The sequence below is a fragment of the Furipterus horrens genome, unplaced genomic scaffold, assembly GCF_987537825.1.
Source record: "Furipterus horrens unplaced genomic scaffold, mFurHor1.1.pri manual_scaffold_4, whole genome shotgun sequence".
Classification (NCBI taxonomy): Eukaryota; Metazoa; Chordata; class Mammalia; order Chiroptera; family Furipteridae; genus Furipterus; species Furipterus horrens.
Window position 1 is genome coordinate 87849660 of NW_028327174.1, and position 20324 is coordinate 87869983.

Consider the following 20324-nt stretch of genomic DNA (forward strand, 5'->3'; position numbering starts at 1 on the left):
ATGACATTCTATGTGCACTTGAAAAGAATGTATATTCTCCTGCTTTAGAGTGAAATGCTCTAAAAATTAAACCCATCTGATCTACTGTATCCTTTAAGGCTCCCATTTACAGGTTGATTTATTGTCTGGAAGATTTATTCATTGATGTCAATGGTGTGTTAAAATACCCTACTATAACTGTATTATTGTCTATCTCTTTCTTTATGTCCATCAATATTTGCTTTACATACTTAGGTGCTCCTATATTGAGTGCATACAAGTTTACAAAGGTAATATCCTCTTGTTGTATTGCTCCTTCCATCATTAGGTAGTGTCCTTTCCTTATTTTTCTCTATTTTGTCAGATATTAGTATTACTACCCCACTTTTTTCTAAATTTCCATTTGCATGAAATATTTTTTCAATCCCTTTACTTTTGGTCTGCATGTACCTTTTATTCTGAGGTGGGTTTCTGCAGACAGTGTATATATGACTACATTTTTTTTAAGTGTTAAATATTTTTTATTTAATAGTATACATAAATCACACTACAATGCCTTTTATTAAGTAAAAGGCAACAGTTTAGATACAGGTAATTTTACTTAAATTGGTATAGTTAAAAGCAATACAATAAAGTGGACACTACCAGCTTATCTTTAACCCTTGCTTTTTAACAGGCTAATGAACACAATTTGAAATACAAGTGATTCTTTCTGTTCTAAGAGATAATGAAGGGATTTCCCCAGTATTTAAACATAATACTATAACCAGTTATATGAATCTAAATATAAAACCAATTTACTACATGTTTTAACAGAGATGGTGAATGCCATCTCAAAAGTTGAACATTACAAATCTAATTCAATCATGTTTTTAGAAGGGGAAATTAGTGATAGCACTTGCTGAACTGAAATTACCATCAAAGTTCAAAAAGCTGATCAGATTCATTTAACCACAAACCAATCTTATATAAATCAGAGCTTCCCAAAAGAGATGTTCTATCAGGCATGCGTGATCTTAATAATGGTGTACAAGATCAACTTAAATATAGTACACATAAAAAAAGTTATGAGACATTTGTAACAAATAAGGCAATAGCCAGCTATTACTTATTAGTAGCTTTTTTGAGATAAGGGATCAAGTCTTCCCTTTCTACACTCTTCTTAATGCCAATGAAGATTATTTTTGTTCCAGGCATGTACTTCTTGGGATTCTTCAAATACTCCATCAGTGTAGACTTTTCCTAGGTGATGGCTTTGATCATGCTGGCCTCTGTGTAAGAAAGTCCAGGGGCTTGACCTCTCTTTCACTCAAATAGACCATGGATATTTGGCCCAGTCTTGTGCTTGCCTCCCTTTTCTACAATATGGCACCGGCCATACTTCTGAACAAAAATATTCTTGCTATTTTGAAAAATACATACTTTTAAATTGCCCTTTCATTGTAAGCAATATAGGGATACCTCTAGCAAGCCAGATGTTCTGCTCTCTCTGGGTCTTGTTTTCGGTTTTTTTTTTGTTGTTTTTTTTTTAATTTTACTTTTTGGTTTTTCAATTACAGTTGTCCCATTTTTCCCCCATTGCTCCCCCCTCCCAGCCCATCCCTTTTCCCACAATCATATCCCTCCCCGTTGTCCATGTCAATGAGTCATTCATATACGTTCCTTGACTTGACCCTTCCCTTACTTATCCCCTTTCTCCCCCTCCCCCCTCCCCCCTACTGACTACTATTCTAGTCTTTGCCTATTTAGTTCATTTGTTTGTGTTGCTCTTTAGTTTCCTGTATTAGGTGATATCATATGGTATTTTGCTTACTTTGCCTGGCTTATTTCACTAAGCATAATTCTCTCTAGTTCCATCCGTGTTGTCGTAAATGGCAGGAGTTCCTTCTTTCTTTCTGCTACATAGTATTCCATTGTGTAGATGTACCACAGTTTTTTGATCCACTCATCTACAGATGGGCACTTAGGTGGTTTCCAGCACTTAACTATTGTAAACAGGGCTGCTATGAACATAGGGGTGCATAGGTTTTTTTGAATTAGGGTTTTAGGATTTTTCGGGTATAATCCTAACAGTGGAATCGCTGGTTCAAAAGGCAGTTCCATATTTCGTTTTTTGAGGAAATTGCATACTGTTTTCCATAGTGGCTGCACTAGTCTGCATTCCCACCAACAGTGCAGTAGGGTTCCCATTTCTCCACATCCTCGCCAGCATTTGTTGTTTGTTGATTTGTTGATGATGGCCATTCTGACAGGTGTAAAGTGGTATCTCATTGTGGTTTTTACTTGCATCTCTCTGATGGCTAGTGATGTTGAGCATTTTTTCATGTGTCTATGGACCTCCTGTATGTCCTCTTCAGAGAAGTGTTTGTTCAGGTCCTTTGCCCATGTTTTAATTGGGTTGTTTGTTTTCTTGATGTTGAGTCGTATAAGCTCCTTGTATATTTTGGAGATCAGTCCCCTGTCTGTGATATCATTGGCAAATATGTTTTCCCATATGGTTGGTTTCCTTTTCATCTTGCTGATGTTTTCTTTAGCTGAGCAGAAACTTTTTAGTTTGATGTAGTCCCATTTGTTTATTTTTTCCTTTATTTCTCTTGCCTTAGGAGATGTATCCGTGAAGATATTGTTACGTGGAATATCTGAAATTTTCCTGCCTATGTTTTCCTCTAGGACTTTTATGGTGTCACGGCTTACATTTAAGTCTTTAATCCATCTTGAGTTTATTCTCGTGTGTGGTGTAAGTTGGTGGTCTAGTTTCATTTTTTTGCACATCCCTGTCCAGTTCTCCCAGCACCATTTGCTAAAGAGGCTCTTCTCATTCCATTTTATGTTCCTTCCTCCTTTATCAAAGATTAGTTGACCATAAAGGCCTGGGTTTATTTCTGGGCTTTCAATTCTGTTCCACTGATCTATATGTCTGTTCTTATGCCAGTACCAGACTGTTCTGGTCACAGTGGCTTTGTAGTATTGTGTGATGTCTGGTATCGTGATTCCTCCTGTTGTGTTCTTCTGTTTCAAGATTGCTTTTGCTATTCGGGTTCTTTTTTGGTTCCATATGAATTTTTGGAGGATTTGTTCTAGGTCAGTGAAATATGTCATTGGTATTTTGATAGGGATTGCATTGAATCTGTAAATTGTTTTGGGTAATATGGCCATTTTGATGATGTTGATTCTTCCCATCCAAGAACATGGTATTTGCTTCCATTTATTTGTATCTTCCTTAATTTCTTTCTTCAATGTTGCATAATTTTCAGAGTACAGGTCTTTTATCTCTTTGGTAAAGTTTATTCCTAGGTACTTTATTTTTCTTGTTGCTATAGTAAATGGTATTTTCTTTTTTGCCTCTATCTCTGATATTTTATTGTTGGTGTACAGAAATGCCTTAGATTTCTGTATATTTATTTTGTACCCTGCTATTTTGCCAAATTCACTTATTATATTGAGTAGTCTTTTAGTGGAGTTTATAGGATTTTCTAGGTATACTATCATGTCGTCTTCAAATAGTGATAGTTCTACTTCTTCTTTCCCAATTTGGATGCCTTTTATTTCTTTGTCTTGTCTGATTGCTGTGGCTAGGACTTCCAACACTATGTTGAAAAGAAGTGGGGAGAGTGGACAGCCTTGTCTAGTTCCTGAGTTCAGGGGGAATGCTTTCAGTTTTTGTCCATTGAGTATGATGTTGGCCTCAGGCTTCTCATATATAGCCTTAATTATGTTAAGGTATGCTCCCTCTATTCCCATTTTGCTGAATGTTTTCATCATAGATGGGTGTTGCACTTTATCAAATGCTTTTTCTGCCTATTGATATGATCAGGTGATTTTTGTCTTTCATTTTGTTTAGGTGATGTATTATATTTATTGATTTGTGAATATTAAACCATCCTTGCATCCCTGGGATGAATCCCACTTGATCGTGGTGTATGATCTTTTTGATGTATTGCTGGATCCTGTTTGCCAATATTTTATTGAGGATTTTAGCATCTATGTTCATCAGTGATATTGGCCTGTAGTTTTCTTTCTTTGCTGTGTCCTGACCTGGTTTTGAGATTAGGGTAATACTGGCTTCATAGAAAGAGTTTGGGATTTTTCCCTCTTCTTGGATTTCTTGGAATAGTTTGAGGAGGGTAGGCGTTAGTTCTTCCCTAAATGTTTTGTAAAATTCACCTGTGAAGCCATCCGGTCCAGGGCTTTTGTGTGCAGGGAGATTTTTGATTACTGTTTCAATTTCCTTCTTTGTTATTGGTCTGTTGAGACTTTCTACTTCTTCTTGATTCAGTTTGGGAAGGTTATATGTTTCTAGAAATCTGTCCATTTCTACTAGGTTGTCAAATTTCTTGCCATACAGTTGTTTGTAGTAATTTCTTATAATTGTTTGTATTTCTGAGGTATCAGTCGTGATTTCTCCTCTTTCATTTCTGATTTTGTTTATTTGGGTTTTCTCTCTTTTTTTCTTGATGAGCTTGGCTAGAGGCTTGTCGATTTTGTTTATTTTTTCAAAGAACCAGCTCCTAGTTTTGTTGATTTTTTTTGATTGTTCGTTTAGTTTCTATGTCGTTTAATTCTGCTTTGATCTTGATGATTTCTTTTCTTCTTTTTGCCCTAGGTTTTGTTTGTTGTTGTTGTTCTAGTTCTTGTAGCTTTAGGGTTAGATTTTTTATTTGAGATTCTTCTAGTCTTTTCAGATATGCCTGTATTGCTATGAACTTCTCTCTTAGGACTGCTTTTGCTGTGTCCCATAGGTTTTGGGCTGTTGTGTGTTCACTGTCATTAGTTTCTAGAAATTTCTTGATTTCCTCTTTGATGTCATTGTTAACCCATTCATTATTTAATAGCGTGTTATTCATTCTCCATGAGTTTGGGTGTCTTTGATGTTTTTTTCCCTGAGGTTGATTTTTAGTTTCAAGGCATTGTGGTCTGAAAAGATGCTTGACATGATTTCAATTTTCTTGAATTTGTTGAGGCCTGTTTTGTGTCCCATTATGTGGTCTATCTTTGAAAATATCCCATGTGCCTTTGAAAAGAATGTATATTTTGCTTCTTTGGGGTGAAAATTTCTATATATATCAGTTAAGTCCATGTGGTTTAGTGTGTTGTTCAATGCCTGTATATCTTTGGTGTTTCTTTGCTTGGATGATCTGTCTATTGTTGATAATGGAGTGTTGAAGTCCCCTACTATGAGTGTGTTGTTGTTGATATCTTTTTCGTGGTCTTCTAATATTTGCTTTATGTATTTGGGTGCTCCTATGTTGGGTGCATATATGTTTATCAGTGTTATATCTTCTTGATGGATTGTTCCTTTAAGTATTATGAAATGTCCTTCTTTGTCTCTTTTTATTGCCCTTGCTTTGAAATCCGTTTTGTCTGATATGAGGACTGCTACCCCGGCCTTTTTTTCCAGTCCATTTACTCGGAATATTTTTTTATATCCCTTTACTTTCAGTCTGTGTACACCTTTTGTTCTGAGGTGTGTTTCTTGTAGACAGCAAATATGTGGGTCCTGTTTTCTTATCCATTCCATTACCCTATGTCTTTTAATTGGAGCATTTAAGCCATTTACATTTAAGGTTATTATTGATGTGTATTTATTCATTTCCCTTTGTACCTCTGTTCCTCTCCTCTCTTTATTTATTTTTTTCTTCTTCTTCTTTTCTTAGAACTCTTGCAATGCTGGTTTGCTGGAGATGTATTCTTTTAGTCTTCCTTTGTCTGAGAAACTCCTTATTTCACCTTCTATTTTGAATGAGAGCCTTGCTGGGTAGAGTATTCTTGGTTGTAGGCCTTTGTTTTTTCATTGCTTGAAATATTTTTGACCATTCCCTTCTGGCTTGTAATGTTTTTGTTGAGAAATCAGTTGATAGCCTTATCAGAGCTCCCTTGTATGTTATTTGCTGTTTTTCTCTTGCTGCTTTTAGGATTCTCTCTTTGTCTTGGAATGTTGCCATTTTAACTATGATGTGCCTTGGAGTGGGTTTTGGGGGGTTCTTCTTTATTGGAACTCTCAGTGCTTCTTGGACTTGCATAACTTTTTCTCTCATCAGGTTTGGAAGAAATAGCTCAACAATTAGATGCCACCTGTCTAATGACCTGGGAGAGTAGGATGGCACTGAATATGTAACAGAACCCCTGGGCTGCTCCGATTGAAACAGAACCCATGGGCTGTTTAGTTAGGGGCCCGATTGCCTGCTGCCAGAATTATAACTCTCAATACCAGAGTTTGGTGAAAAGAAAAAGAATTGTTTATTTACACATAGTTCTGCCTCCCCCTCCCAGACCTGGCCAGTCTTAGGAAAGTCAGAAACACTGTTTCCCTACTTCCTAGACACAGTTCAGCTTTGCCAGTAGTTGTCAATCACTCAATTCTGATCGGGGAGGTCCTTTTTGTGCTGTGGTGCCCTCCAGCTCTCAATGCAGGACTGCCTGGATTCTCAGCCTCCTTGTAAACTGCCGTCTTCCTGCAAACCACATGAATCTCATCTCCTTCTCAAAACTGCATAAGGAGGGCTTCTTCTTTAAGTAGCCTGGAGACCCCTTCTCCAAGCCACATGGAGGGAGCACATGAGAGTGAGAGCCAGCCTCTTAAAGCAGCCTGGAGACCCCTGCTCCTCCAAGCCACATGGAGGGAGCCCACGAGAGCCAGAGCCAGAGAGAGCCAGCTAAAATGTCCGCAGCTGCTTCTCTCTCCCTGACTGCGTCGTCTGATGCAGCGGGTGTTGCAAAAGCAGTTCTCACCATTCACAGAACCCTATGCAGGCTCTGTATGCTCCTTCCATACCATCCCACAGTCCAAGATCCCTCCCATCTTCCTGAGCCTTGGAAGTAAAGCGGATCTTTGTGCAACAATGTTTCCAGCCACTAGCCCCAGGCATGCAAGGGCATCCTGAAAGCTGCTTCCTTTTCCCTATCTACCAGCCTCAAACTCTGGGGTTTGTTTTCGGTCTCTCCTGTTTCTGTAACAGATATGATGCTAGCAGGAAAAGGAGGTGTATGTGTAATGCTTGGAGGACAGTTTTGCACTTTTATCCCAATAATACAGCTCCTAATGGGACTATCACCAAGGCTCTACAAGGACTGACCACTCCAGCAAATGAACTAGCTGAAAACTGAGGCATCGACAATCCTTTAACAGGCCAGTTAGAAAACTGGTTTGGCAATTGGAAAGGAATGATCACGTCAGCTCTTGTCTCCCTTCATTGTAGTAGCAGGCGTCCTTACTGCTTTAGGCTGCTGTATTACAGTATTCCCTGAGTCAGAGGTTTAGTTCAGAGATTAATTGAGACTGCACTAACTAAACAGATGCCAGTAATTTACCAACAGAACAATCTCCTCCTCCTGAAGGCTGAAGAAAATCCTTGCTATGGGGAAGAGTCGAGAAATCCTCATGAGTTTCGAAGGGACAAATTAGGGATTTGAGTAGTCAATTTTCCAAGATACAGGGGAAATTGTTATGAATAAAGAAGCAAGCCAGTGACTCTCAAACCAGTGGGAGATAATTAACAGATGAATCATGGAAAAGGGGCAAGGAAATGACATTCTGCAGCTCCTCACACATATCTCTGGGATCAAAAAGAGGAAGATTGTTATCACCAAACACTGAGAAATGGGAAGATGTAGCTAGATAACTTTGCAAATAAGTTGGAGATAGACCTATAACTATATTACCTTAGTTAATCACACACTGAGTTAAGTAGTTAATCGCATTAGATTGTGAACCTAAAGTTGTAAAGTCGTTTTGACTTTGTACCTTGATATTATGGCTTAATGTAGTAGATGTCCTATAGGGCCCATTGGCACAGCCTCCCCTATCACCCAAGCTGGATACTCAAGGTGCACCCTTCATGCGAACTGAGTACACCCTCCTCTTGTAGTTGACCATTTTCTGTTTTTAGGGAGAAACTATCATACTTAAAATGTGATCATGCTAGAAGAAAACCTATATGTAATTTCAAAGCTTTTCCTTTTATTTTGTGCTGCTAAAGAGTGGAGTCCCTAAACAAAAGGCCCTTTATTTAGCAATTAAATTTCATATTTTGGAAAATCAAATGAAGGCTTGATGCTTTGAAGCTTAGTTTGGGGGCAGCTGTGAAGAACAAAACTATACTGTAAAAGAGATTAAGAGGATATTCTGGAGATAGGTGACTGGCAGTCAGAGTAGGAAGAAAGAGAGAGAGAGAGAGAGAGAGAGAGAGAGAGAGAGAGAGAGAGGGAGAGACGAAGACAGAAGCCCCAGAATATGAAAGCGATATAGACTTAAAGGTAGAGATAGAAACAGAGAAATGAGCTTTTGAACCTGAACTGCAAATCGCCTTTATTATCTCCAACTATATGTCTATGCACAGTAGCTCAGTGTTAGCCATGATCTAGGGAGCTGAGAGGAAAGGCAGCCCTCTCTCCTTCATCTTCTATGCAGTGTGTTGGTGGCAGCTCCACAATTAGGAAGGATAGAGGCCTGTGGGTCTCTGTTTATAGGGAGTCAAGGCTAGAGGAGGCCCGGATCAAACCGAGAAATATACTCATAGAATAGGAGCAGACTTAGTCAATTGTAAACCCCCTGAAAATTCAAAGATACCTTGAAAAGACTTCTGGAGGTTCTACACTGTCATATGCAGGATGACAGCTTGGGCAATTTACATTTTAGTTCCAGAAGATTGATGGACCACAGAAAAGTTAATGAACAAATATAACCATGTACATACTAGCAAAATTAAACAGATAATTACATTAATTATATTGGCTTTGTGTTTTATATTTTTTAGAACAGTTGTTAAAGACATAAAATTTTTCTCTCTCTTGTTTCCCAGTGGTAAATTCTTTCTTAAAATTAGAAGATATTATTTTTACATGTTGGATGTATATGGGATATATTATTTGGTGTGGTTTAAAATTATGTATAAATAATATACTGTATATCATCTCTCATAACAATTTTTTTCAGCCTATATTATTCTTGAAATTTCTGTATTTTGATATACAAGGTCATTTTAACTGTTATATCATAGTTGATAGTTTGAATAAACCATAGTTTCTCCATTTTTCTATTGCAGAAAAGTTAGGTTGGTTTCACTTTTGCGCTATTACAAACATCATAGCATTGAGCATCTTTGCGTTCATCTCTATGGGCACATATGTGGGGAGTTTTCTAGGATGACGTCTACAAATGAATTGCTTGCTTATAGAATGTCTTATACTGGGTCCCCTAAAAAAATAAGAGCCTGAGGTAAAAATTAAATGGTAATGCTTTCTTGGAAAGCAGGAAGTGAGTCAGGGAAGGAAAAGAAGAAAATTCAAGGTTTGTGTAAATGTCACTGCTTCCCAACAAGCCAAGAAGAGATACAGGTGATGGCCAGGCAAGTGGACCCATCTGGTCACATGGGGTGTCTATAGATGGAGCAGTCAACTAGAGGAGGATAAGTCGACATGAATCCTCTGTCTCATTTCTCTTCCCTCATGTGTGGACAAAGTTGATTCCAAAGGGAGTAAATAATTATTTTGGGAGACTTCTGGCAAAGATGGAGGCATAGGTAGACATGCTTCACCTCCTCACACAACAAAAAGAAGGATTACAACTAACCTCAAAACAAAAACCAACCATATCTGCCAGAAAATAGAACTGTATGGAAGTCCGGCAACCAAGGATTTAAAGAAGAAATATTCATACAGACAGGCAGAAGGGGCAGAGCTGGGGAGCTGGGGTGGAGACCTGGTGTGGTTAAGGCAATGTGATAGCAACAAGGCAGTGGCTGTGGCCGGCAGACTGAGCAGTCCCACATTCAGTTGTGGTGGACAAAAGCTGTGAGGGACACCTGGGGAGTGATCCCAGCCCCAGGCTAGACTGCACAGCTCACAGTTACAGTGCTGGGAAAATAAAACCTCATAACTTCTGACTGTGAAAACCAGTGGGGGTTGGTGTGGCAGAAGAAACTGCCTGTCTCTCAGGAGAGTTTATTTAGAGGGCCCCCACAGTCCTAGAATGTAGGTAAACCCGCCCACTCTGGGAATCATTATCAGGACAACAACTAGAGGGGCACCAGCCCCATACAGGAAGTGGATGAAGTGACTGGAAAAGAGACAAGCACTGAGGAAGCAGAATTGTTCCCTCTCTGACTTCTTTCCCACATACACTGCCACAAAGTGGTGAAATGGGTCACCCCACACTGGAAAATACCTAAGGTTCTGCTCCTTACTACATAACAGGTATGACAGCTCTACCTAACACACAGGAATAAACACAGAGAGGCTGCCAAATTGAGGAGACAGAGAAGTATGGCCCAAATGAAAGAACAGATCAGACCTCCAGAAAAAGAACTAAGTGGAAAGGGGAGAGCCAACCTATCAGATGCAGAGTTCAAAACACTGGTAATAATTCTGCTCAGAGAAATGATTGAGTATGGAAAATGCATAAGGGAAGAACTGGTGGCTACACTAAGTGAAGTAAAGAAAAATCCACAGGCAATCAATTGTGAAGGAAAGGAAGCCAGCATTCAAATCAACGAGTTGGAACATAAGGAAGAAATAAACAGTCAAACAGTGCAGAATGAAGAAACAAGAATTCAAAAAAAAAATGAGGAGAGAATAAGAAGACTTTGGGACATCTCCAAAACACCAACATCTGATCGTAGGGATACTAAAAGGAGAAGAGGAAGAGCAAGAAATTGAAAACTTATTTGAAAATGTAATGAAAGAAAACTTCCTTAATTTGACAAAGGAAATAGACATTAAAGTCCAGGAAGCACAGAGAGTCCCAAACAAGTTTGACCCAAAGAGGACCACACCAAGACACATCATAATTAAAATGGTAAAGGTTAAAGATAAAGAGAGAATCTTAAAAGCAGCAAGAGAAAAAAGAGTTACCTACAAAGGAGATTCCATAAGACTATCAGAAGATTTCTCAAAAGAAACTTTGCAGGCAAGAAGGGAGTGGCAAGTATTCAAAGTGATGAAAAGCAAGGACCTACAACCTGGATTACTCTATCCAGCAAAGCTATCATTTAGAATGGAAGGGCAGATGAAGTACTTCTCAGACAAGGTAAAGCTAAAGAAGTTAATTATCATCAAGCCATTATTACATAAAATGTTAAAGGGACTTATTTAAGAAAAAGAAGATCAAAACTATGAACATTAAAATGACAACAAACCCACACCTATCAACAACTGAATCTAAAAAACAAAAACAAACTAAGCAAACAACTAGAACAGGAACAGAATCTCAGTTATGAAGATCATATGGAGGGTTATCAGCGGGGAAGAGGACAAGGGATAATGTGGCAAAAGGTACAGGAATCAAGAAGCATAATCAGTAGGAACAAAATAGAGAGGGGGATGTTAAGGACAGTAAAGCACGTTGAGAAACCAAAGAACTTACATACAAGACCCATGGACTTGAACTAAGGGGGATGGATTGCTAGAGGGAATGGATACTGGGAGGAGGGCAAAGGGGAAAAAATTGAAACAACTGTAATAGCATAATCAATAATATATACTTAGAAAAACAAAGAGAGTAAATCACCCTGCAATTTTAGGTTTCATCACTGGCCTCTTCAACAGCTGATTCTTAGGCATGAAGATACATTCATCAACTCTGAAACATTTTGAACCATAATATGAATACTGTTTCTCTTTCATCCTTCCTGTTCTTTTCATCTGAGATTCCTATTATTTTATTTAAAAATTTAACCCCAGCTACATTCAGGTATAATTGACAAAGAGTCATATATATTTAAAGTGTACAAAACCATGATTTCACACATGTATGCATTGTAAAATGGTCACCACAATCAAGTTAATAAATACATCATCACCTCACATAGTTACTTCAGTTTTTGGTGGTCACAATGCTTAAGATCTACTCTTTTAGCAAATCCAGTTATTCCATACAGTGTTATTAATGCAATCCCCATGTTGTACATTAAACTACCCAGAACTTAGTACTTCTGTATTGTATTTTTTAAAAAGAATAGTATACTTGGTGTTCTTGGTACTATCCCCTGTGACTTCTAAATTGGCATAATTTTTATACTTTAAAAAATCTCTGTCTCCATTCTCTGTGATTTTCTCATGTCTAACTTCTAGTTCAATAATTTTGTTTAGCTGCCTATAATGTGATCTTTAAGCTATACATTGAATTTTTAATTTTCATTAGTGCATTTTTTAATTCAAGAAGTTGTTTTTACATACCTTATTTATAGGGTCTTATATTTTATGCTTTCAATTTCATTATTGTTTTTTTTTAAATGCACTTTATAGACTTTACGATATTTGTCACCTAAAGTTTTGTTGTTTTTGTTTAAGTTTTGGTCCCCTTTTGTGTGTGTTTGTTGACTCCCACTTATGATAGATTTAACTTCTTTATGGTTCATTAATTTGGATTATAAGTTCATCTTGTGTGAAATACAAGAATATTACATTCTAGAGATGTTTGTGAGGACTGAGTAGGGGACATATGTTCTAGAGAAGCTGGTCTTTGGTTCTTCTTATTATCTCAGGATTATCATCATCCTAGGATTAATTTTTAGGTTGATTTCCTGGCTTTGGGGTTTATAGATTATAGGAAGTCTAAATCAGTAGTGGAGACCAACACGTATGTCCAAGACACACACACTTTATACATGCTCACATATACATATTTACATATATACACATATATTTTCTTATAATGTTCTCTGGATTTAGAAATAAGAAAATAAATCTTACTGAAATGATATGTGAATTATAGGAAAAATGGGTTCTGAATATGTAAGGGTTTCTGTGATGAGTGAAATTTATGAGATTAAGATATATATACATATATATATACTCTTTCTTGAGTGATTAATAAATTACTTGGGCTCTATGTACTGAGATATATATTTGTTTGCTTAAAGCTTTCAGTAATTTTATAACATGTTATTATTTTTTCCATTTTAAAGGTTGGTAAACAAAGAAGAAATGGTGGCATTGGGCTATTTTACTTAAGTGTCATCTTTTATTAAGGACTTTTATTGCCACTGCTTCTCTGGCAATAACTCTCCCACTTCCTAATTTATTTACTTTTATTCTGTACAACTTCTCATCCTCTAGTACACTATAGGTTTTGCTCATTTTCTTTATCATTTTTTTCTCCCCTACATCCTACCTGCCAACTCCCCAAAAATGTAAGTTTCATTAAGAGAGGAACTGTTTTCTGGTTCATGTGTTTAATACTAATTTCTGTTATCTAAAGTATTGCCTGCCATAATGGGTGCTCAATAAATATTTGAATAAATGACGGACTCAAATGAGATCTTTCATCCCACTTCTGAGCTTTAATTTATAAATCAATGACAACTGCTTTTTCTTAGTTCCTTAAAGACTTTTAAAATGATGGTTTTTTAAAACAGCAATGTTCCTCGTAAGTGTGGCTGCCAAATATATTAATTCCAACATTGTGAAGTATAGATATTTATGTTTATGTACATATCTGCAGGTATTTATGTTTATGTACATGCCTACAAAAGCATGCACTTGTTAATAAATAATGCTTGAACTTCAGCAAAATAAAGCCTTTGTGAAAGCCTTTGGAAGTCTGAAAAGCACTGTTCAGATCTAGGATGTTTCTATCATTCTGTTGCTATATGATGGTAGTCAGTTAGACCTTTATTGATTTAGGGCACTCTCAGCCAGCAGAGAGCATAAAAATAAACTTAATCAACCAGTCTGCTTCCTGATGTACTGAGCAGAAAGGTCCATCTTAATTTGTCCTCACTCTGGCCTTATATATGCTCTCCAAACAGTACCAATACAAGGAGAGACAGAGACAGAGAGGAAGAGAGACAAAGAGACAGAAAGAAAGAAACACAACAGAAAGACAGAGATAGGACATAAATGGGGAAGCTAAGAAGCAGATGTAGAGAAAGGCAAAGAGATGTAGGTGTGTGTGTATGTGTGTGTGTGTACAGAGCAAGAGAAAAAGTGCAAGGAATGTCAGCAAAAAGTTTGAAAGAAGAAGGAAGAAAAGTAGAGAGGAAAATACTAAAATAAAGAGGAGTGTTCTGTGAATAAAAGGGATAAGACTGGTGTACACATGGGACTCGATCTCTGAAGGCAGCTCTAAAAAGAAATCTTCCAATTGTCTCATCAAGGCTGTTTCACTGAGTGTGAATTACCTGCCCTTGGAGATGAACTTGTTCTACAGCACTGTGTCTGGCTCCAGGCAGCTGCATGAGCCAATTTGTTGACTGAATGAATGAATGAATGAATGACAACATAAATTTAGATATATACTCTTTGAAGTGATTTCTTTAGAGTCATACATCATGTCCAATGGTTTTCTTATTAGCTAACAAAAAATGGGACAGTGCTCCCAAGATGGCCATGACCCATGGTTTTAGGGTAAAAGGCAAGGCTTATGGTAGGAGAGACATGCCTGAATCTAAATCAAATCCATTGTGGTGTGGGTTTAAATTTAGCTCCTACTCAGGACAAAACTTTGAGGCTTTTTTAAAAAATACTTGAACAATAATATAAAAGAGGTAGAAATAAAAAAGAAAAGTTGAGAATTAGATGACCCTTGAACATTATGTAAACTTTTGGATTTTTAATCTACATGGACCCTTAGCAAGTGGTTTAATCCACATTACAGATCTTCCCAGAAATGGGACAAGACAAAATTTATATGATATGATATTAAGGAAACTCAGTGACAGAGAATGGAGAAGATTTAGAGGTAATTTTATCTGAGGTCTTGCACATAGTTGGTGGCTGAACTGGAACTGTGGCACCAACCCCCTGTATTTCCTTGTCCTTAAATGTGTGTTTCTATAGCAGGAAAGTATAAAGCTTACATTACAAAATTATTTCTGAATCAAACACCCAGCACCATGAACTCACAGAATCAACAAAAAGTTGAAAGTTATATTGGTTCCCAGAAAGTCCAAAAATAATTTCTTGTTGCATTTAAACTAGTTATAAATTTATAACTCAAAATAGTTATGCATTTGCTCCAGTCCCTGAGGTAAGAGGTGTCACCACTGGTCATGGCCAGGCTGTTCAGGCAGCAGGAGGTCTCCCTTCCTGGATATATCTGCATTTTTGTCACTTGGTCTTGTTTTGTTTCTTCATTTATAATTTACTTCTCTGATATTGTCATGTGGAAAATTACCTGGAGACTTAGATAATGAAATACTTTGAGTAATAAGTTTCAATAAGCTTTCAGGGCTTTAGGAAGTATTTCTCAAGGATTTCAAGATCTCCTACTGAAAATCCATTTAAAAAGAGAATAGCCTAATTTTATTTCATTTTCCTGGTGCAGAAATAAACATTATTATTATTAAATATTCATCTTCCATCTTTCATAAACAGCATGTCAGGCAACTGAGATATAAACAGATAAATGTATAAACAGATAAATGCAAAGAAAGGTCTTTGTAATTGCTCTTATTCACCAGGGTAAGGAACAATAGAAACACAAATACTTATCTTCAAATCTTCAATACTTTCTTTCTCGAGTAAAGTTGCCTAAGGCTGTTTATTAAATACAACCATGCAAGGTCGGGCTAGAAAAAGTCTAGCCATTGTTAATATAATGAGAATGGTTTGCATGACATTGATGTAACCTGGCAGCCAAGGAGAGTGGACTGTAATGTGCATGCATGAACAATGACGACTTCACTGTAGTAGTCAGTGGAAACAGTAGATGCCACTGAGTGAGCCGTCATGTGTGGCTGTCACATTCAAAATGACCGAGTAAGTAGAGCAACGAATCTGCATCAGATTGTACATTTAACTTAGACATTTCTCTGTGTAAATTATTCAGATGATTCAGAAGGCTGCAGCTATGGACAAATGGTGATTGGCAGCTTCATCAAAACAACATACCGTTTATGCATCACATCTCGTATACAGAGTGTTTTTGTGAAATATGCAAACACCCAGGTGACTCAGCCCTCCTACAGCCTAGATTTGGTGCCCTGTGACTTCTGGATTTTCTTAAAACTAAAATCATTTTTGAAAGGAAAGAAATTTCAAACTGTCAATGAGATTCAGGAAAATATGATGGGGCAGCTGATGGCAATTGGAAGAACTGTGTGAGGTCCCAAGGTGCCTACTTTGAAGGGGACCGAGGTGTCATTGTCCTATGTATAATATTTCTTGTATCTTCTTCAATAAATGTCTCGATTTAAAATATTGTATGACTGGATACTTTCTGGACAGACCTCCTATGTCATTTAAGCCATGCTACAGGAACTGAAAAATCTGTCTCACATGTTTTGTTTTGTTTTTAATTTTGGAAGATATGTTTCCTTCATATCCCCCTTGGAGCATGTATAAAAAAATAGGGTGAGTATGATTGGCGACATGTTACCATTTCTCTCTATCATGTACATTCCCTGGGTTTGTATGTTGATTATGAACTTGAGAATGGAAAACCAGAGTGAAGAGTCACTTTGGGTGAAAGAAATTCTTGAAAATGCAGCATGAGTTCACACCAATACTGACTTGATCTGTCATTGCACTCATCTGCTATTGACACTAAGTAGATGGAGCTGTAGAGTTGGGGTGCAAAGGGGTGGTGAGGGAAGGTGAGACTGCTTTCTGTATGCAAAAGCTCAGATATGTCATTTTATTTAAAGACCCTGGTTGCAACTGCAATGGGCATAAACTATTTTAATTTTAATTTTAATTAGAGGTGAATCTTAAGAATGAAACGAAGTGATGCAAATAAGCTCAGCTGTGTCTAACACAGATAAACCACATGCACTCTTTTTGTACCTTTGTCTAAGCTTCCATATTGTTTTTTAGAATATCTTTTCTTTTTCTGTTTGAGACAAGGTCTCGATCATATATAGATGCCCGGCGGGGTGCAGATCAGGTTATTTGATCTCACCCCTCTACAATGCTCAAAAATAGCACCATCTGTGACTTCTTAACTTCTGAAGTGGTGTTTAATTGATGTTACTAGTGTTGTGGAAATCATTCATGAACAGAGGTGATATTTTCATCACCACACAGAAGTCTTGGGTTTAGAAAACAAGTCTGACCTATCACAGATGTTCTCACTCAATCCAGATAAAAGGCTATTATTTGCTAAAATCCAATATATTTCTAATGGCTTTCTTTGTATAGAGCAGACTGGAATAAGACTGAAAATCACTAAGTTATTAGAATTTAATCTCATACCATTTCTTGGCATGCTGCTGACTAGCATATAGCTTCCATATTCTGTGACATATGCGGCCAATTCCCTGACATATCTGATCTTGGGTTCCTCCTCATGTCCTCTGCTCCACGGGGCAAGCACAGACCAGAGGCTTGGTGCATGGGCCATGCTTGGTACTCCTTAAGAACGGAGATATTCATTTGTGCTAAGATTGAAATACCCGATGGCTGGGCTCTTTCTTAATTATGCCCCCTTGTTTCTGAAATATGTATGAGGAAATAAATTTTATCATGATCAAGGATTGGCAAGGGACATTTAATAAAATGTCCATAAATAGAGAATACACATTGGGAAGTAACTAATCATAGTGAAAAGAAGAGATGGACAAAAGTTTGAAAACAGAGGGAAAAGGACAGCCAAGTCAATGGGTAGGAATGTCATTTACAGAATCCTAAGAAGGAGATTTCACTGATGTAAGAAATATCTCACTTGATCAAAATAAAGGGACCCAAATGACAGTTTTAGTCAATATTAGGCAGTAACAGGTAAATTACCAGGACAGCTGTGGCACATAAACTCTGGGATTCTTCCTTTCCTGGATGCAACTGAATGAGATGCATCTCGTTTAATATGAAATATTGGTGTTCTCAGTCAGCTACTTTCATTTCATCTGATTAAAAAAATCCAGAATGAAGTAAACAGTGAAGAAATTAAATTATTGCCTCAGCTTTGAAAAAGAAAGAGAAAGAAAAGTGTCAGATGTGTAGGTTCTGAGGGCATTTCCTAACTCTATTCTCTATCAGGAGAAACATGAATAACAGTCAATAAACCCTCTCCATAGCCTTTTTAAAATTTAAAATAATATATGGACAAATGTAAAATTTAATCTTATTTACCTGATTTGTTCACATATAAACTTTCAGTATAAAAACATGTTCAGCCCTTTACAAGTACTTTTAATTTTCAAAAACAAATTCAAACTTATTGGCCTTTTTGTTAAAACAACGGGAATTTATCTGAGTGAGCAAATGTTTCCATCAAACCACTATTCTTAAATCTTCTTTAATGCTTCTTATCCATGGGTTCTATGAAGGCAGAACTTGCCAGAAATAGAGATACTGCTGTAAAAAATATATACTTAAACAATATTAAAATGTAGTTTTGAGTAGCTGGGGTGACCAATTTTTCTCTGTGGCATGGGCAACCTTAGGAAAAAAATCCTGTTTGAGATATTATTGGAAGTCCAGTGATCCCCAACCATCACTAGAACACTGGTTTTGTTATACTGTCCCCAAATGTTATTTTTTTCAAAACCCCAAGTTTGAGGGAAGAGAAGTCATCTGTCCACACAATGGATGTAGATAAACTTTTTTTTTTCCATTTGGAAAATTGATTTTCTGTGACGCCTGTGTAGCAGCTGTTTCAACTTGTCCTTGAAGAAGCTGGTTGTGAGCGTGTAGAGGATGGGGTTCAAGGCGCTGTTCACTGGCAGGAAAAAAATGACTACCCAGGAAGTGATTGTGTCTGGGAAAGGAAACAAAATGTGATAAACAGAAGTTTTTCATAATATTTTCATAACATTTTGTAGTCCGTGCTATTTTGAGTGAGCTACCTCATTCACTAATGTTTTTTCTTACTGTATTGAAAATCTCTTTGCTGGAAGAGTGTAGAAACCATAAATGTGAGGTTCTACCATTTATCTTTTCTGAATTTCAGTAACTACTCTGTAGATCGTGAAGGTAAATGAGAGGAAATGTGTAAATACACTTCATAAACTATAAATTGATGTATAATGTATTTTTCTTGCCTCTATAGAAAAACAAGAAAGTGAGGAAATAGTTCTTAATCAGTACAACAGTGTTCAGGAAACTTCTGGTCTGGGGTCAGATCAGACTTTGGTTTTTGCTTCAGTTTTAGCTGACCTGTTCAGAAGTGAGTCTGATGATTTGAAGAACAAAAACCAGTTCATCTTCAAACTTAATAAATTCCTTCTGTGTGAAATCTTACAAATGGCAGTAGAATATATTAGGAAAAGGTGCCACAAAGAGTTCTTTGTGAGGAGAAACTCTGGGCTAACGGAGCATCTTTAGTTGAAAAAGCATTTATTTTCCATGGCTGGGTAGCTCAGTTGGTTAGGGTGTTGTTCTGGTACCCCAAGGTTTTTGGTTGATCCTCAGTCAGGGCACATACAAGAATCAACCAGTGAGCACATAAATAAGTGGAAAAACAAATTGATGTTTCTCCCCAACTCTCTCTCTCCCTTCCTCTCTCTCTCTTAAATCATTCAATAAAAAAATGAAAGAAAAAACATTTATTTAATAATATTATGTTAAAAAATACCGTAGAAAAATAAATAAGGCATAGTCTCTACTCATGGATACATTAAAAACTAATGCTGACATGAGACAGTTCATATTAGGCCTATAAGTGAACTGCAAACAAAATTGAATGAATATTTCATCAGTGGAGTTGGATGGGAATGGGTTGGGAGAGATATGGAATGGTACCACAGAAGAGGGGATGCTTGGCTTAAGCCTTAGAGGATGAAAAGGGTGATTCACAGGTTAGAGGCTTACAGGTTCAAAGTATAATCCAGGTGGATGAAACAGCTTCACAAAGGCAATACTTAAAAGAAGTTCAGGAAAAAAAAAAAAAAAAGCCCAATAATTCTAATGGGCCTGGATCACACAATATATGAAGGTGGCACAGGAGGAAGAAAATACTTTTTAAATTTCATTTTGAGGGTGACATTGGTTAACAAAATTATATAGGTTCTAGGTGTTCAATTCTATAACACATTATCTGTATACAGTATTCCCTCACTTATTGTGGGTATTATGTTCTCAATCCCCTCGACTGGCAAAAATCCACGAAGTAGAAACCTTACACTTATTTTAGTATTTATATATATTTTAAGGCTTTATCAACCCTTCCCACACACTTATAAACCATTCTCAGTCCTTTATTAACCTTTCCCACTCACTTATTGATCTTTTCCACACTTTTATAAACACTACTTATGTTCTTAAACATATTCTACACTCTTAAACGTACATAACTTTAATGACATACATATACGGTACCGTAAAATCCCGTGATATAGAGAAAAATCCATGATAAATAATTAAATATACAGTGATCCCTCACTTATCGCAGGTATTACGTTCTAGATCCCCTTGTGATGGGTGAAAATCCATGAAGTAGGAACCTTACATTTACTTTAATATTTACTCTA

At 37.0% G+C, this 20324-nt stretch overlaps 1 protein-coding gene and 1 pseudogene across 1 annotated transcript in view; both read right to left on the reverse strand.

The window, feature by feature from the left end:
• Window positions 1-1083: 1083 nt before the first annotated feature.
• LOC150012373 (cytochrome c pseudogene) lies at window positions 1084-7359 on the reverse strand (annotated as a pseudogene).
• Window positions 7360-18352: 10993 nt separating this feature from the next.
• The window catches only part of RXFP2 (relaxin family peptide receptor 2), a 66936-nt gene continuing 64964 nt past the window's right edge, over window positions 18353-20324 (reverse strand). The window contains 2 exon segments of the mRNA XM_090275165.1: window positions 18353-18466; window positions 18468-18613. Of these exon segments, the coding sequence (XP_090131291.1) occupies window positions 18353-18466; window positions 18468-18613 (260 nt within the window).